The sequence below is a fragment of the Platichthys flesus genome, chromosome 8 (assembly GCF_949316205.1).
Source record: "Platichthys flesus chromosome 8, fPlaFle2.1, whole genome shotgun sequence".
Taxonomy (NCBI): Eukaryota; Metazoa; Chordata; class Actinopteri; order Pleuronectiformes; family Pleuronectidae; genus Platichthys; species Platichthys flesus.
In genome coordinates, this window is record NC_084952.1 from 16024132 (window position 1) to 16038340 (window position 14209).

Genomic DNA, 14209 nt, shown 5'->3' on the forward strand with positions numbered 1-14209 from the left:
GACAGCGCAGAGCGAACCGCGGGCCTCTGAAGAATGCCTGTCCCAATCTGTTCCCAGCAGATGTGTTTCCATAGACAATTGCTGTGTGAAGTATTATAATAAGCAAAATAGCGAGATGGTTTTGGCTTGTCAGCAACTCTCATACTTCAACCATGTCTGCAGGCTATTAGCTGAGATGGAAAACTTCCCCCCTGAAACAAAAGGCGCCCCATTCCCTCCCTGTGTAATCGAGCAATGCAAGTGCAGAGTATGCCGTAGTTACTCTGCAACACGACATCCTCCGTCTGAATAGCTCTCGCACGTCTGTAATCTCCCTCATTAGGGCAGAAATGGCATAACGTTAGATGAGGTTATTGTTTAGGGTATCGTATGAATGAGAATCGACGTGCGGCAGAGTGCTTTGTTTTACAGCTCTAAAATAAACAGATCTGACCCAGGCAGGATCGTTTTCATAAGGCAAACAAGTGGAGCCTAATATGAAGCAACCAATAATCTGTGCGGGGGAAATGATAAATACGCTGGCAGCCAGCCAGAGCAGACAGGTGTTAGAGGGCACAACATAAAAAAAAATCAAAAATAAAAGTGCTGCTATTTTCAGGTACGGGAAATTAGGGGCAACATAACAACAATTATTTGGCTTAATGTGCGTAATGAAGTTAATTAGCTTCATTTGCAGCAGCATCCTGTTTCGGGGGGGATGTCACAAATGATTGAGCAAAGCCCGTACAACTATTAATCCATCTTAAGTGTGTTTTTGAATTTGGAGGCTAATCTGCCGGCGAAAGCGGTGGATGAGTTCGTCGCGGGATTGTTTGTCAGAAGGGCGGGGTCACGGGCTGCATGAAAAATGGCCCTACGCTTATTTTGGGCCATATTTCATCGGGACTCGCTGAGGGATGGGATGACTGTATTGTGGAGATAGTAATGGTCACGTTCACTTTGAGAGTTTTAGTAGCCATATTTCCCTGACCTTAAGAACTTCACCGTTATTCATCTTCGGGCGAGTGACTAGAGGATTGGCCATGGGATGAAATATATCCTCAGGCCTCTTGATAAATGCCTGGGGGAGAGGCGCGGGAGGCTGCCAAGCTTTTATTTATCAATGCAGGGGAGAGAACGGAGCAGGTAGAGTGAGTTGAGGACTATCAGGTGCAGACATTGTGCTGACTGCCAATGCAGCAGGAGTCCAAACTTGAACATGGTGCAAGGTGCATCGCCTCCGAGGAGATGAATTATAAGTCCGCTCCGGCCCATCACAAGTCAGAAACTGATCCTGAAACCGCCAGGCCCGGAGCGAGTGTGTGAGGAGCATGTACTGAAAGCTCGGGCAGGGGGGGGGAACAAACAGAGACTAGCCTGGGGGTCAACTCCGACATTCACAGATTATCCGCCGGCAGGTGCCAATCATCCAGAGAGGTCACACTCAAAGAGAATCAAAAGTTCTCCGCCAGCAATCACGTCAAGTGGAAATGAGCGATGGAGCGATGGGCTGACAGAGAGAAAATTGGTCGTGTGTGTGTGGAAGAAGAAGAAGAGAGGGAGCGAGAGGGGCCTCTAAAGTAAAGCTCATCCAATTATAAAACCCGATTAGCTATGTCAATTAAAGTGTGATAGATGTCCTTTCAATTATTGGCTGGCATCATGAAAATCAATGAGCGCGGGCCAGGAGGAGCCGAGACCAGTCGGCGGTCAGGGTCGCAGTGCACATCAGGATTGTTTCACTGTGACACCTGGCGGGTCAGATAAAACTTCACTCGCTGATCGTCTGATAGACCACCAGAGATTAAAGACAGAATGGAGGGAGAGAGAGGAAGGAATCAAGTGAAAGAGAGAGAGAGAGAGAGAGAGAGAGAGAGAGAGGTGTCTGATTGACCCACTTCATTGTCTGGCTGCGAGAACGGTGGAAAACGAAGAGTCAAGATACCGGAACTTTGCATCCGAGGTGAGCCAGGTGACTTTGCTTCGCCCTCGGGAAAAGTAAACAGCGACCGGCCCTTCTGAGGCTGTGTTTATCCAATCAACAGAAGCCGGTCGCCCGCCATCTCCTTGCTGACGGCCGTTGTTTTGTCTCCAGTCGGACCGGACCTCTCCCAGTCGACTGCGGCGCTACGCGTCCAAATATCACAGCCTCGTCTGGCCTTTGACCCAACAAGACAATTGGATTTAGGAACTTTAATAAGAGATTCAGTCAAGGACTCTTCTGCCTCCCCCCCGTTTCTTTGGAGCTCATAGGGAAAACGTGGAAGGCTTAGCCAGGCAGCTTCCTTTTACTCACGCCTCCCTGAGGATTGAAAGAGGCAGAGGCGTGTGGGGGGGGGGGGTGGGGGGGGGGGGGGATTGAGAGGTGGCGGACGGGTGTTTGGATCTCATGAGACTCTTCATGTATGTACCTTGCAGATGTGCATCAGCATGTCAGGAACAAAACAGGCGAACTTGTGTTTATCTTCAGTCAGTCATTCACAATTGATTACATGTCAAGAGATTCCTGGCTTTGCCGAGGGCCGCCATAGAGCCCGGCTGCATATAATCCTGCTACTTAAGGTATCAGATTGTACTGAGATAATCACCCATGAAATAGATTCTGGCATTTCTCTTAAAGACGTGGGCTGTGGCAGGCGGCTTTGTCCAGAGAAATTGATTTTTTTTCAAAGCAAAAGAATAAGGCAAGGACAAATGGATGAAAAGTGAGACGGAGAAACGGGAGGAAAGAAACAGAATACTTTTTTAGAAACTTTTTTTTTTTTTTTTTTTTAACGTGTTTCTTTTTCAATTCTGACTGATTGGATCCTGCTAATTTAATTGTGCCATCCCCATGTCACGGATTTACAACACCAATTAAAACTTGTCAAATCTCTGTTTCCAGGGCTGAGCATGGTTGCTGTCAGGTGGTGTGTTTGCGCAGTGGTGGAGAAACACAACGACACTCTGGAGATATTCATCAAAATGTGTCGCGTCTAATGATAATCGGGTTGATTTGGATACAAACATTTCGGACGTGTTATTGCTGTTCGTTGCTGAAATGCAAATCGTGCTTGCGGTCAGTAACAGACTGAGTTTTTAATCTTGCGCGTTCTCTCTTCTCTTCTTCCTGTTCCCGTCCTCCTGCATTTTGTTTGTCGACTCGCCACATGGCAGCCTGCAGCACTCTAACCTTTGCTGTTGTTCTCCGTCCCTCAAAGCCGCGCCGCTCTACGCGTCCCCTCCCCGACTGTGTTCAGTTGACAGCACTATACGCCCCCGTGGCTCCCCGGCAAAATGGTCCTCCACAAAGGGCCTCAGGAGCATCCTCCACCTCCGCCACCAAATTCCCCCGGCCCGGGGGAGACAGCCGTAGCAAATCCCATTCTCCTGCAAAACAGACCCACACACACACACGTACAGCACATACACACTGATGCAAGCGCACATCGGAGCTGCTCTGGGCTTAGCTGTCATCTTTATACTGTACTTTTGGGAGAAAGATGCTCCCCTGCTTTTGAAAGAGACAGACGTTAAATAAGAGGTGCTAGGATTTCATAAGCAAATCCTGCAATTTTTCCACTGTCTCTCTTGAGGTGTCGAGTGCTTAGAGAATAAGACAAATGGAAAATGCTGGAATAAGATAATATCCAGTGCAAGGTAATGCTACAAAACCCTGCTGCACAAACTGGTTCTTTCTCCTTTTCGATTATCCACATGTTGACATTGAAGTTTTGTGAAAGTTTTCTTATATGTGCTAATGTTAAACCACAGGAAATATTCCACCTGGGTTTAAAAATGTCTCCTCTGTCGTTCTGTGTCATCCTCCTCTAGCTGTGAGTGGTTCCGAGGACGTGGCGCTCTACGTCGGCATGGTGGCGGTGGCCCTGTGTCTCACGCTGCTGCTCATCGTGGTCGTCCTGGTGTACCGCCGCAAGAAAGAAGGCCTGGACGCCGATGTGGCGGACTCCTCGATCCTCACCACTGGCTTCCAGCCCATGGGCATCAAGCCCAGCAAGCCAGGTGTGTGGGCACCGCGGCCACGCAGGCCCCCTCCCCACAGCAGTAGGACACTATTCTTTGTTCTACCCTCCTCTGTGCGTCTGTCCGTCAGCCCACCGTGACCGTGCAGCACTCATCTACATGTACCACGGAGCCTGTTGTTTGTGGCCGTAGAGTTGGCGTGAATGTGTTTACAGTGGTTTGTAGTCTAGGCAAGACGTATTATGTTCCGTGTGTGTGTCTCTGTGTGTGTGTGTGTGAGCGGCGCGCATGTGCTGTTTATTTTCCTGCCTGATACATTATGTTTCGCCACCACCTCATTGTCAGGAAATGTACCCACTCTGTTTACTGCCTGTGTGGAGCCTCTGAGGTTTACCAGAGAGTAATAGAAATACAACTGTCTGAGCTGGATGGAGATGGGGAACCGGGCTGCAGTGCCTGTGATGCACCGTGAAGGGGGAGAAAAAGCCTTTATACATTCCCGGTGCTAAGCTGTATCTGAGTTCTGTTTGGAATTGATTGTGTGGTTGCTAAAGAGACAGGCAGAGATAGAGCGAGAGCGAGGGGAGGGGAATTGACTGGCTTTGGGTGGAATTTGTGTTTGTGTATTGTCAAGAGTGTGTGTGAGTGTTCTCCGCACCATGTGTCTTTTTCTGTGTTTGCTTCGGTTTTTCTGTTTGTGTTGCGACAGCTTTAGAGAGTGTGAGGTCTGTCTCTCTGATGTATAATCCCCCCCCCCCCCCCTTTGCCTTGATTGCCACTCATGGAGATTCACACATTTGCTTTTGTCTGTTTTCTCCTTTTTTTTTGTATTATTATTTTTAAACAGAGAATTCCCACTTGCTCACCATCCACCCCGATCTCACCACCACCACCACCAGTTACCAAGGCACCCTGCGCTCTCGCCACGACACCGCCGGCAAGTTCTCCATGACCAACGGGCCCCTGCTGGACCCGCTCCCCAACGGCTCACACACACTGCACAATGGCAAGCTTAACTCGGACCCTGCAGAGTTTGTGAGCCGGCTGTCAACCCAGAGCTACTTCAAAACGCTGACTCGCGACGTGGCCAACACCTCCTATGGGACCTTCAACTTCCTGGGAGGGAGGCTGACGATCCCCAACACAGGTGGGTTCTTCATTTAGGTGTCGTTTTACACCTGGAGTTCAGCTCAAAAGAACTGAGAGATAGCATGCTGCTTCTTTACTTGGAATCCAGTTTGTATTCTCATCAACTATTTCATTAAGGATAAATTGAGTCCATCTTAATGTCTGTTAAAGATATTGAATTCCATGTTGTCCCATCAACCCTCAAGCTCTAAAACTCTGTATATCACGAATGTCAAATATCCTACTTTTCACCATTGTCTGTATCAAGCTGTCGGCTGGACCCTCTTACAGTTGAAATAGCCATCTGGTGAAGCTCAGTGGTCCAATCTTCCAAACTACCTCCTACCCTTCTCCAAAAATCGAATTCAAAGTCATTTTACACGGCATTCAATTTGTTCGTCCGCTCCGCTCCTCGGTGGTGCCTCCTCCGCTGCTTCACTTGGCTGGAACGCTAACAGGTTATCCCACAGATTCATTGTCGAAGAGTAGGGCAGTGGCAGTTGCGTGGTTTCAAAGACGACAAATCGCCTCACCTTTGTGTGTTACTTTGCCGTCAGCGGGTAAGAACACGAAACACTCCCACACGCCGCCGGAGCTCTGATAGTGAGCTCCCCCTGCTGGATCTTGAGATAGTGTGTTTTTTTTATTTATAATAAAGGTTATTACAGTTCCAATGTGACTCCCATAACCCCAATCCCCACGTCCAGGGACTAATGTACAAGTACACAAGCCAGTAACTACTCAAACCTATACCCGTCATACACACACTAACATTGGCTGAACTGGTGTTAATAGGCACAATATAACTGGAATGAACCTACCTTCAAACTACATTTAGATTGATTCCCCATGAGATTTTAAGCTTCACTCTCTGATGTTTCTTGTGACTGCTGTTCTTAATTCTTCTTATTCTCAGTCCCTTATAGTTATTGTTTAATGTTGCTTTGTTTATTGATTGTGTTTGTTGTGATTGTTTCAGGCTCTCAGGTCTCTCTCAGAGAATTAAACAGCCTGATTAAACCAAGATTAAATCAGTGAAAGATTAAAAACTCTGTAGAATTACCTGCTTTTCAGGATTAATTGGTCATAAAATCTGATCTTCATCTTGGGCACAAGCATAAACAATATGCTTACACTGCTAACACACAATTATAATCATTTGTGTCTTTATTGAACACAGAGGAGTGAAGTCTTAGATTTAATAACTGCTTTGGCAACAATAACCTGAAAAACACTCTTTCACTAGCTGAATCAGATTTGCACGGGAGGAATTTTGAACTTTTCTTTTTGAAGGACGTCCAGTCTGAATTGAATCTGGTTTAATGTCTGGGCTCTGACTCTGACATAAACTTAAATTTATACAGTCATTGTCCTGCTTCATCATCCTGCTTCCTCTGAGCTTCTTCTGGTGGACCGCCACCCTGACATTACCCTGTAAAATGCCTTGATAAACTTGAGGAAGTAATTTTCACCTGGATGATGTTAAGCTGTCCTGATTCTAGAATGTATATAAAGATGAAAGGCGAGTCTTCACCTTATCATCCAGAGATGAAGCCAAAGTATCCTGCTATCTTTCAATTGAGAAGCAGAGCCACGGTAGTGAGGTCACTCCCATACACGCAGTTGACCAATCCAGAGTCAGCTATCAATCATGATGTTTTCACCCGAAAATCTAAGAGCCAAATTTAATAAAAAAAGTTTGTCTGAACAACATCATTGTGATAATAACTACCTAAGATGACCTAAACCTTATTCGAGAAAAAAATATTTTACATATTTGTTTTTTTGGTTTGGATCATGTCCCATAGACCTACATGGAGGAGGTTTGGTTTATGATCAATACTGTAGCCAGCCACCCTGTGGCATACGAGATTGGCTTCATTTTGGGTGAGCTGTCATGTCTTTCATCTTTATTTACAGTCTATGGTCCAGATCTAGAGACGGTAAAGCTTCAGACCCTGAGGCTGCTTCATGCTGCTCACTCCACCCCGCCTCACCACTTGGATAATGTTTTCATCTTGGCATGCAGTCTCCTGTTTTACACCATATGTAGTCTATTGCTCTTTCTTCCTCCAAAACAAATCAACCTTGGTTTCATAGGCCAAAGAAAAAACATTCTCCAGCAGGGTCTCAGTCTCAGTGCGTCTTTGTCAAACCAGTACATCTCCATGACAGGACGCCATACAACATGCCACAGCGATTTGATGATTTGTTTAAAGGTCGACTCATGAACAGAAATGTTAACCAGCTCTCGTAATGTTTTTAAACCTTTAGCTGTTATTCCACAGTTCAGTTTTCACACATTGCATTCTGCAGAGTGTCTTTGGATTCACCTTAGCAGGACGCCCACTGCTTGGGAAGGTAGGCACAGAACTAAATCATCTCGCTTATAGAGAGTTTGTCCAACTCTGAACTGATGAATATTTAAATGTCTTTTAAATCACTTTGTCACCCTTTTTAGCTTTATGCAAATCCACAATTCCAGATTGTAGGTTTTCTTGTGAGACACATTTCACATTAGCAGATGCTGCTTGCTGAAAAAGTCAGGAAAAGTCAAAATATGGCTGTAGCCTACGCCTCCAATCTGCTTTCATTGATTGGACTTCAGGTCTGCTAACTCCTGACTGGAAATAGTTTTTTTTCAGAAGAATGTGTTCGATTTGGACAAGAACAATAATAACGTGGTGAATTTGTTCATTATAGTAACTTAGTTGAAGATCTGACCATATCTTAAGACAATTTTACACAAAATAAGGATAATTCCAAGGGGTTCACATGTTTTTTCTTGCTATTTATGATATAAATAAAATGCCAAACTGGAAAAAAGGATTTGCAAGGTTGAAGCTGGATGACAGCTTAAATTCGAATTGAAAAATGTATATAATATGTTGATAGGCAATCAAAGTTCTACAAACTGTACCAAATTAATTCATGTTAAATTTTCCTTTTCCTTTTGAAGTGTTTCTCCAACACTAATTTCACAACATCGCAGCTTGTGGTGAGTCTTCCTTGGACTGTAACAATATTATGGCTAATAATTAAAACCTCTCTTCAGAAAATACAAAATCCTTTTTTCAGTTTTAGAAGATGGCATGATATTTATCCCTGAGTTACTCTGCACTCAGAAAATCCTCGGGCCATTCAGCTTTGCTTTCACTTATTGCATAACCTGAAGCGTACAGCTCCTGGTTAATTTGTGAACAGGCCCTGAACGAGATGAGAGCTAAAAGACAACAATGGACCTTGTTCTCTTGGTCTGAACAGTAATCAGCTGATTGTCAGAACTGGCAGAGAAGCAGTCCATGTAAGAAACATGCAGAATGTATTTATGCAAGATCATCTGGTAACCAGGGATACATATATGATAATCTGCATATTAGAGGGGTCACACCGCAACCCCCACAACATTATACAGTCTAATATTACAGAACAAGACTCTTCTGTCCAATATTTTGTGACACATGAGCTCTACATGCAAATTTGAATAATGAGACTAATGAAAATAATGAAAGGGGAACATAAGGAGCAGTAAAGGGCAACCTGAAGGGATGTCAGTCCATGTAGTGCTAATGATGCCAGTGGATGATGGCCAGAACTGTCCAACCGATGACTCAGCTGCAGGTTCATGATGGTTTCTCTCTATGGGCTGTTAGTTAATCAAGTCAGCAAGGAAACAGGAACCAGACCAGAACTAAAATGCAACAGTAAAGTGGACTGTTTCCAGTAGTAGTGTGTTAATGTGATTTATAAAAAATGACGACAAGAGGGTGACTAAACAGACTTATGGTATCACAGTTGGACAGTTGAAAGCATTATTCAGTAGACACGGAATTAGTCAGCATAAGTCTGTGTTGTGTAAGAGGGAGGTTGCACTAATCCTCTGCGTCTCCCCGCTATACTTCAAACACAAGAAAAAGTTCCATCGAAAACTATTTAACATCTGCTGCTAAATGGAGAAATACTGCGGGAACAATTCGGGTTTGGTTGTGGAGCACATTTCATACACTGTCATCACTCCGACATAAAAAAGAACATCTACAGAAACTTTTATTACACCTGCTTTAATGCCCCTGACTGGACATTAACAAGGAAAATTTATCAGTAACAGCTGAGTCCCATAAACGTCTCACTGTCTTGTTGAAACCGACCCAGAGCATTCAGCCCTTAAATCTGGTGCATGTTGGGTTCTTAATGGGTTTGCACCAGGATAACACACATAAAAGTGTTTTCGGTGCCTCATACAAAACAGCTCATTTAACAGGCTGTATTCTCCCTCCGTGATACAAATGAGCTTACAACCATTATAGGGAACAAGATGAGACACCAGGACCGCACAAAGGGCTCATGATTAAGAAGGATCGTGAGTGAAAGGGTCACTCATTTATCAAAAAGATTACTATTCCAAAAAGAAAAAGCAGATATCTAAAAATGCATGATCCAGTTAAATGTTTTTATCAATTACCCACATCCATGCTGCACAGCCGGAAGAGTCAAAATAAACACTACCGACTATAAAACGAAGAATACGTGGCAAATACGTTCTACTCTGAAGATTCAGTTAGGATTTAGCTGGTTGAACTTGTTGCTCACTTCCAAAAGTGTCAGTGATGTACTAGGAGCGCAGACAGAGGAATAAAAAAACTTAATCAATGATTAGTTTGTAACAAACAAACAGGCGGCAAGTTTGAGAATCAAGTTTTAGAACAAAGCGTCCCCTGGGTCTGGTACTTTTTCTTGGACGTACTTCGTCTGAACCTTTACTTTTGCTTTTACCCCCCGATCCCCTGATGTCTCTTGAAAAAGGCAGACGTTGAAGATGTTTTCCTGTTGAGTTAGTTTGGAAAGGACGTGGCAAAAGGTGCATGGGACTTATGTGTAAAAGCACACACAACTGTTGAATAGTTTCGCTTTATATTTAATGATGTTTTCTTCCTCCAAGTTTGTTGATAGTTCTGCTATAAAGTATTATGATACTTGCAGTATTTTCTGTTATTACTAGGGTTTGGTATTGGGTTTTTTTTTCTGACCATGGTGCTAAATTGATACTTTTAAAATGGTACCGGTGCCAGAACCATTTACCTTTAGGTAATTTGTCGTGGTGATGACTCGAGTGCGAGGTAGCTACGAGCTTACTAGCTAATGTTAGAGCCATGCAGAGAATGTGTTTCCTCCATAGTTCAGTCTAATGTTAACGACGCAACTAGCTCAGAAACCGATGTCTGCCTCTCTGTCTTGAAGGCTCTGGCTGTGAAGGATTTCGATTCCCATCCCTTGTTATTATCTCCTCATTTCTCCTTAACATAAGAATTATGACCTGTCTTCTCTGGAGATTCGTTACCACCTATACATCTCTTGCGTTTGATAAAATATTCGGTGTTTATTCGTATAAAAACAGTAGCAAAGTAGACCTCCACTAAAACACCTCAGATTCACAGATTTATACTGGGCCCAGACGCCTCGTTGAATATCCCAGAACGGGGGAACGAGATAACCGGGCAAACTTCGTGTCATTTGAGATCCCTAATTTAGAAATAAGTCCCTTTAAAAAGTAAAAAAATAATTCTGCTTCCTAGACAGAGCAATTACAGGGACAGACACCTGCACAAACTACTCTCCAATTATAGAGGTAGGATAAGAAGCTTGCCATCATTAGTCCCCTATTTTGCTTCCCCTCTCCACATTAGCTGAGTATAGAGTTAAAAGTGGTGGACAGTCTTTTCACTTGGCTTACTGTAGACTGTCCGGATCTCTATTACCTGTATTCTTCTCCTTTCCTCTCTTTTTGCCTCGTTTCTCCTCTGCTTCCTAACAGATATTTTGTGAATAGATTAACTCAAAGCTGTGAAGCCTTTCCCACACTTTGCCATCAGTTTTTCACTGGGACAGGGAAGAGAAATCAGTAAAGGGATTATATGCCACTGTTACTTTTTTGGTGGTGAGCATTCAGCCACCTTTGCCTTATTCAAACAGATGTTTTTATGCTAAACAGATCCCCTTTACAATCCAAACACTGTAGGGATTGTGTCACGTAGGCGCTGTTTGTGCTACATTTTAAATAGGATTCTAAGTGGCCTATTTGGCTTCAGAATCACAACATAAAGGCCACAACACTCAAACTACCTCAATAGCTTTCTCTTCTCTCCAAGGTACCTTCCTGCACTCTCTTGGGGATGCACAATTTTCCTGTAGTAGAGTGTTCCTTGGTCTCAATTATCTACTTGGTGGCATACGGAGGACATTTAAACTGCGATGCAGCGTGCGCTTTTGTCTCAGCTAATTGTCGACCACGGGGACGTGTGCAGCCTCGGCTGCCGGTGCAGAGATTTGCATCTGCTGCACCTGCCGGAGGATGCCTCTGACCTTCAGAATGGATTTGTTTTTTCTTTTTGCAGCCTTACAGTTCTGTCGAGTGGGCCAGCTTCCTTTTGTGAGATGACAAAAGTGTTGTTCAGTCAGAACAAATGAGCCTGCCCCCCTCCTCTTCCTCCTCCTCCTCCTCCTCCTCCTCCCTAACCCCCTCTCTCCCTTTGTCGTTATTTGCATTAGGAATCAGTCTGCTCATTCCTCCCGAGGCCATCCCCAGAGGGAAGATCTATGAGATTTATCTCACTGTTCAGAGGAAAGAAGATTTAAGGTGGGTCTCTTTAACACAGCCTAACTGGCAGTCTTCCCTGGATGCCACTAGGCTGTTTGTTTTGATGCTCTTCTGTTCCATTAGGAAAGGCTTAAGTCTGGGCTGAGGAGGAGGGATGTAAATAAATAACGTAGCCTCTTACCAGGATGTGTACTGTTTAAGTTGAATGAATTGTTTGCAGAACACTGTTTATCTGGCTTGCTGCATCTGCTCTCTGAAGGCACAGTCATTGTAGCATGCTGTGATGTTCTGTTATTACTCACTCACTCACAACTTGGTCCAGCTAGTCCGCGGGTCCAGCAGCCTTTTATTATTCTCTGTTACAGCTGAGAGATAATTTGCAGAGGTGGCGGTATCATATCCCGCTAACAAGAGAGTAGTAAATTCTCTCTAATAACTCGGATGAGTAAAAGCTCTTCATCTCGATCTTTTCCCCCTGCCTCCCGCTTCTCTCCCTGGTGTAGGTTACCCCTGGCAGGCTGCCAGACCCTGCTTAGCCCCGTTGTGAGTTGTGGCCCTCCGGGGGTGGTCCTGAGCCGGCCGGTTATCCTCAGCATGGACCACTGCTCTGACGCATGCCTCGATAACTGGGCCGTCCGCCTCAAGAAGCAGAACTACGAGGGCACTTGGGAGGTGAGAGAGCGCCAACACTCGAGCACACAAATTCTCCGCAGAAAGAAAAAGTTTCCACCCAGTGAACTTGTAAAGACTTACTGGACTCATTCGGAGCTTTCACTTCAAAAAGTACAGAGTTGCCCAGCAGTGACTTGAAACATGCAGTGGAGAGCACTCGATGCTGTATGGCAGAGGGAGCTCTGGCTGAGCACTCATCCACTCCATAGGATTTAAATTGTATTGACCATCAGGTGTTTTCTCATTGGGCTGGAACAAAAGCCTGGAAGCACCGGCTCACATCAGCTTCTGCTGCTAGGCAACATGTTTCTCAAAATACAAATCCTCTAAGCAAATGACTGATCCTCAAAGTGCTCGTCAGGGTACTCCTTGACCACTGATTCCAATTATTTAGTTCCATCCCTAGTTCTTTTCCGTCCACGAAATTTAAAAGTAACCAGAACTACCAGACTCAAACAGGATGGAAGTAAAAAAAATCCCACACAAACCAATGGTCTGAGGCGGTATACCCATCTCAACAATCCGGAGAGATAGGGTGCTGATGGGCTTTCGAGTGTTAGTAGGTCTTTTTTCATGTTCGATATTGTGCATAAATTATTCAGCCTTTCCGCGTGTGGCAGCGGTGGGGTGTCTGTGGGATGGATTGGCCTGTCTGAGGCAGAGGTTAGACCAGCTCTTTTAATCATCGGCTGGACCAAATTTAGCCCAGCGGGGGAAAAAGGGCCCAGTTCATGAAAGAGGGGAAGACAAAGTCGACAAGCAGGTACAGTGTGGGTGTGGAGGAATGACGGGGAAGTGAGGGGGAACGGAATCATGGTTTAGAAAAAAAGAAAAAAGACCTGGATATGCAAAAGCAGTAAAAGAAAGAGATTGCTCGTGCATTGAGCGCTCGTTGGTGTAATTGAGCCACCTCACTGTTTCGGCTCGACTGTGAAGAAATATTCAGATGATGAAAGAGTGAGACTCCATTGTGGTCGCATTGCAAATGAATTGTGTCAATACCAATTCTATTGATGTAGTCGGTGTCTGGTTGAATCGATCCTACAGGGGGCTCGCTGGGCATTTGGCAGGCGGAATGCTCTCTTCAGCTTCATTGGCTAATGGGACGAGTCAGTCAACTGGCATGATGGGATTTCAGAGAAAATGTTGCCACCTTGGGTCCAATTTGTCGCCATCAAATTAGCCCCGCGGAGTGGTGGAATGATCTCATAAAGTCATCTCGCACTGTGATGGGATGGGATGTTTTCACAAGTCCATGGATGCGCTTGTGATGCAGCAAAAAAATATCGAGACCTCGCTTCTCTTACGTGTTTAAATCCCTGTTATGTCCTTTTTTTCCACTCTTTGCAAATTACAGCAGCAATGAATTGGTGCTGCCTGTTATCACTCACATTCACGGTCACGCAACAATGTTGTTCCGTATTGGCTAGTTGTTTTCACCTTCCTTAACAAATCTCAAAGGGCTGTAGGAAATTCTGGAAATCCCAATAATCCGATATTAACTGCACCTCCAGTCTTTTCTCTCTGCAGAACCATCTATTCTTGCCAGGAATCTATTCGAGTCTCCTTTCATGTCAATTGAGTACCTCGTTCATGCATTATTAAGTAAATTGATGGCGTTCTATAGGACGTGTGTCTCTGTATGTGGAGATGTGTGTCCTTCTGTCAGTGTGGAGTAAGGGCACTGTGGGGAAAAGGGAATTTGAAGCAAGAACAGAGCATTCCCCTTTTTAAACTGTTACCCAGACACTAAAGACCTTTAGCTCAGCTGTGACTTGTCACTCAGGAGTAGAGTAGAGTCTTGGGCTGTGCTGCTACACCGACGTACTTCCCTAACAACCTTTTTATGAACACACACACACATCAGGTACA

The 14209-nt window shown here is 44.7% G+C and overlaps 1 protein-coding gene across 1 annotated transcript in view; it reads left to right on the forward strand.

Annotated features, from left to right (window-relative positions):
• unc5a (unc-5 netrin receptor A) overlaps positions 1-14209 on the forward strand; it is a 195977-nt gene that overhangs the window by 162701 nt on the left and 19067 nt on the right. Inside the window, exons 9-12 of the mRNA XM_062394356.1 lie at positions 3793-3981; positions 4790-5089; positions 11617-11704; positions 12169-12337. Coding sequence (XP_062250340.1) covers positions 3793-3981; positions 4790-5089; positions 11617-11704; positions 12169-12337 — 746 coding nt within the window. The remainder of the gene's footprint in view (positions 1-3792; positions 3982-4789; positions 5090-11616; positions 11705-12168; positions 12338-14209) is intronic.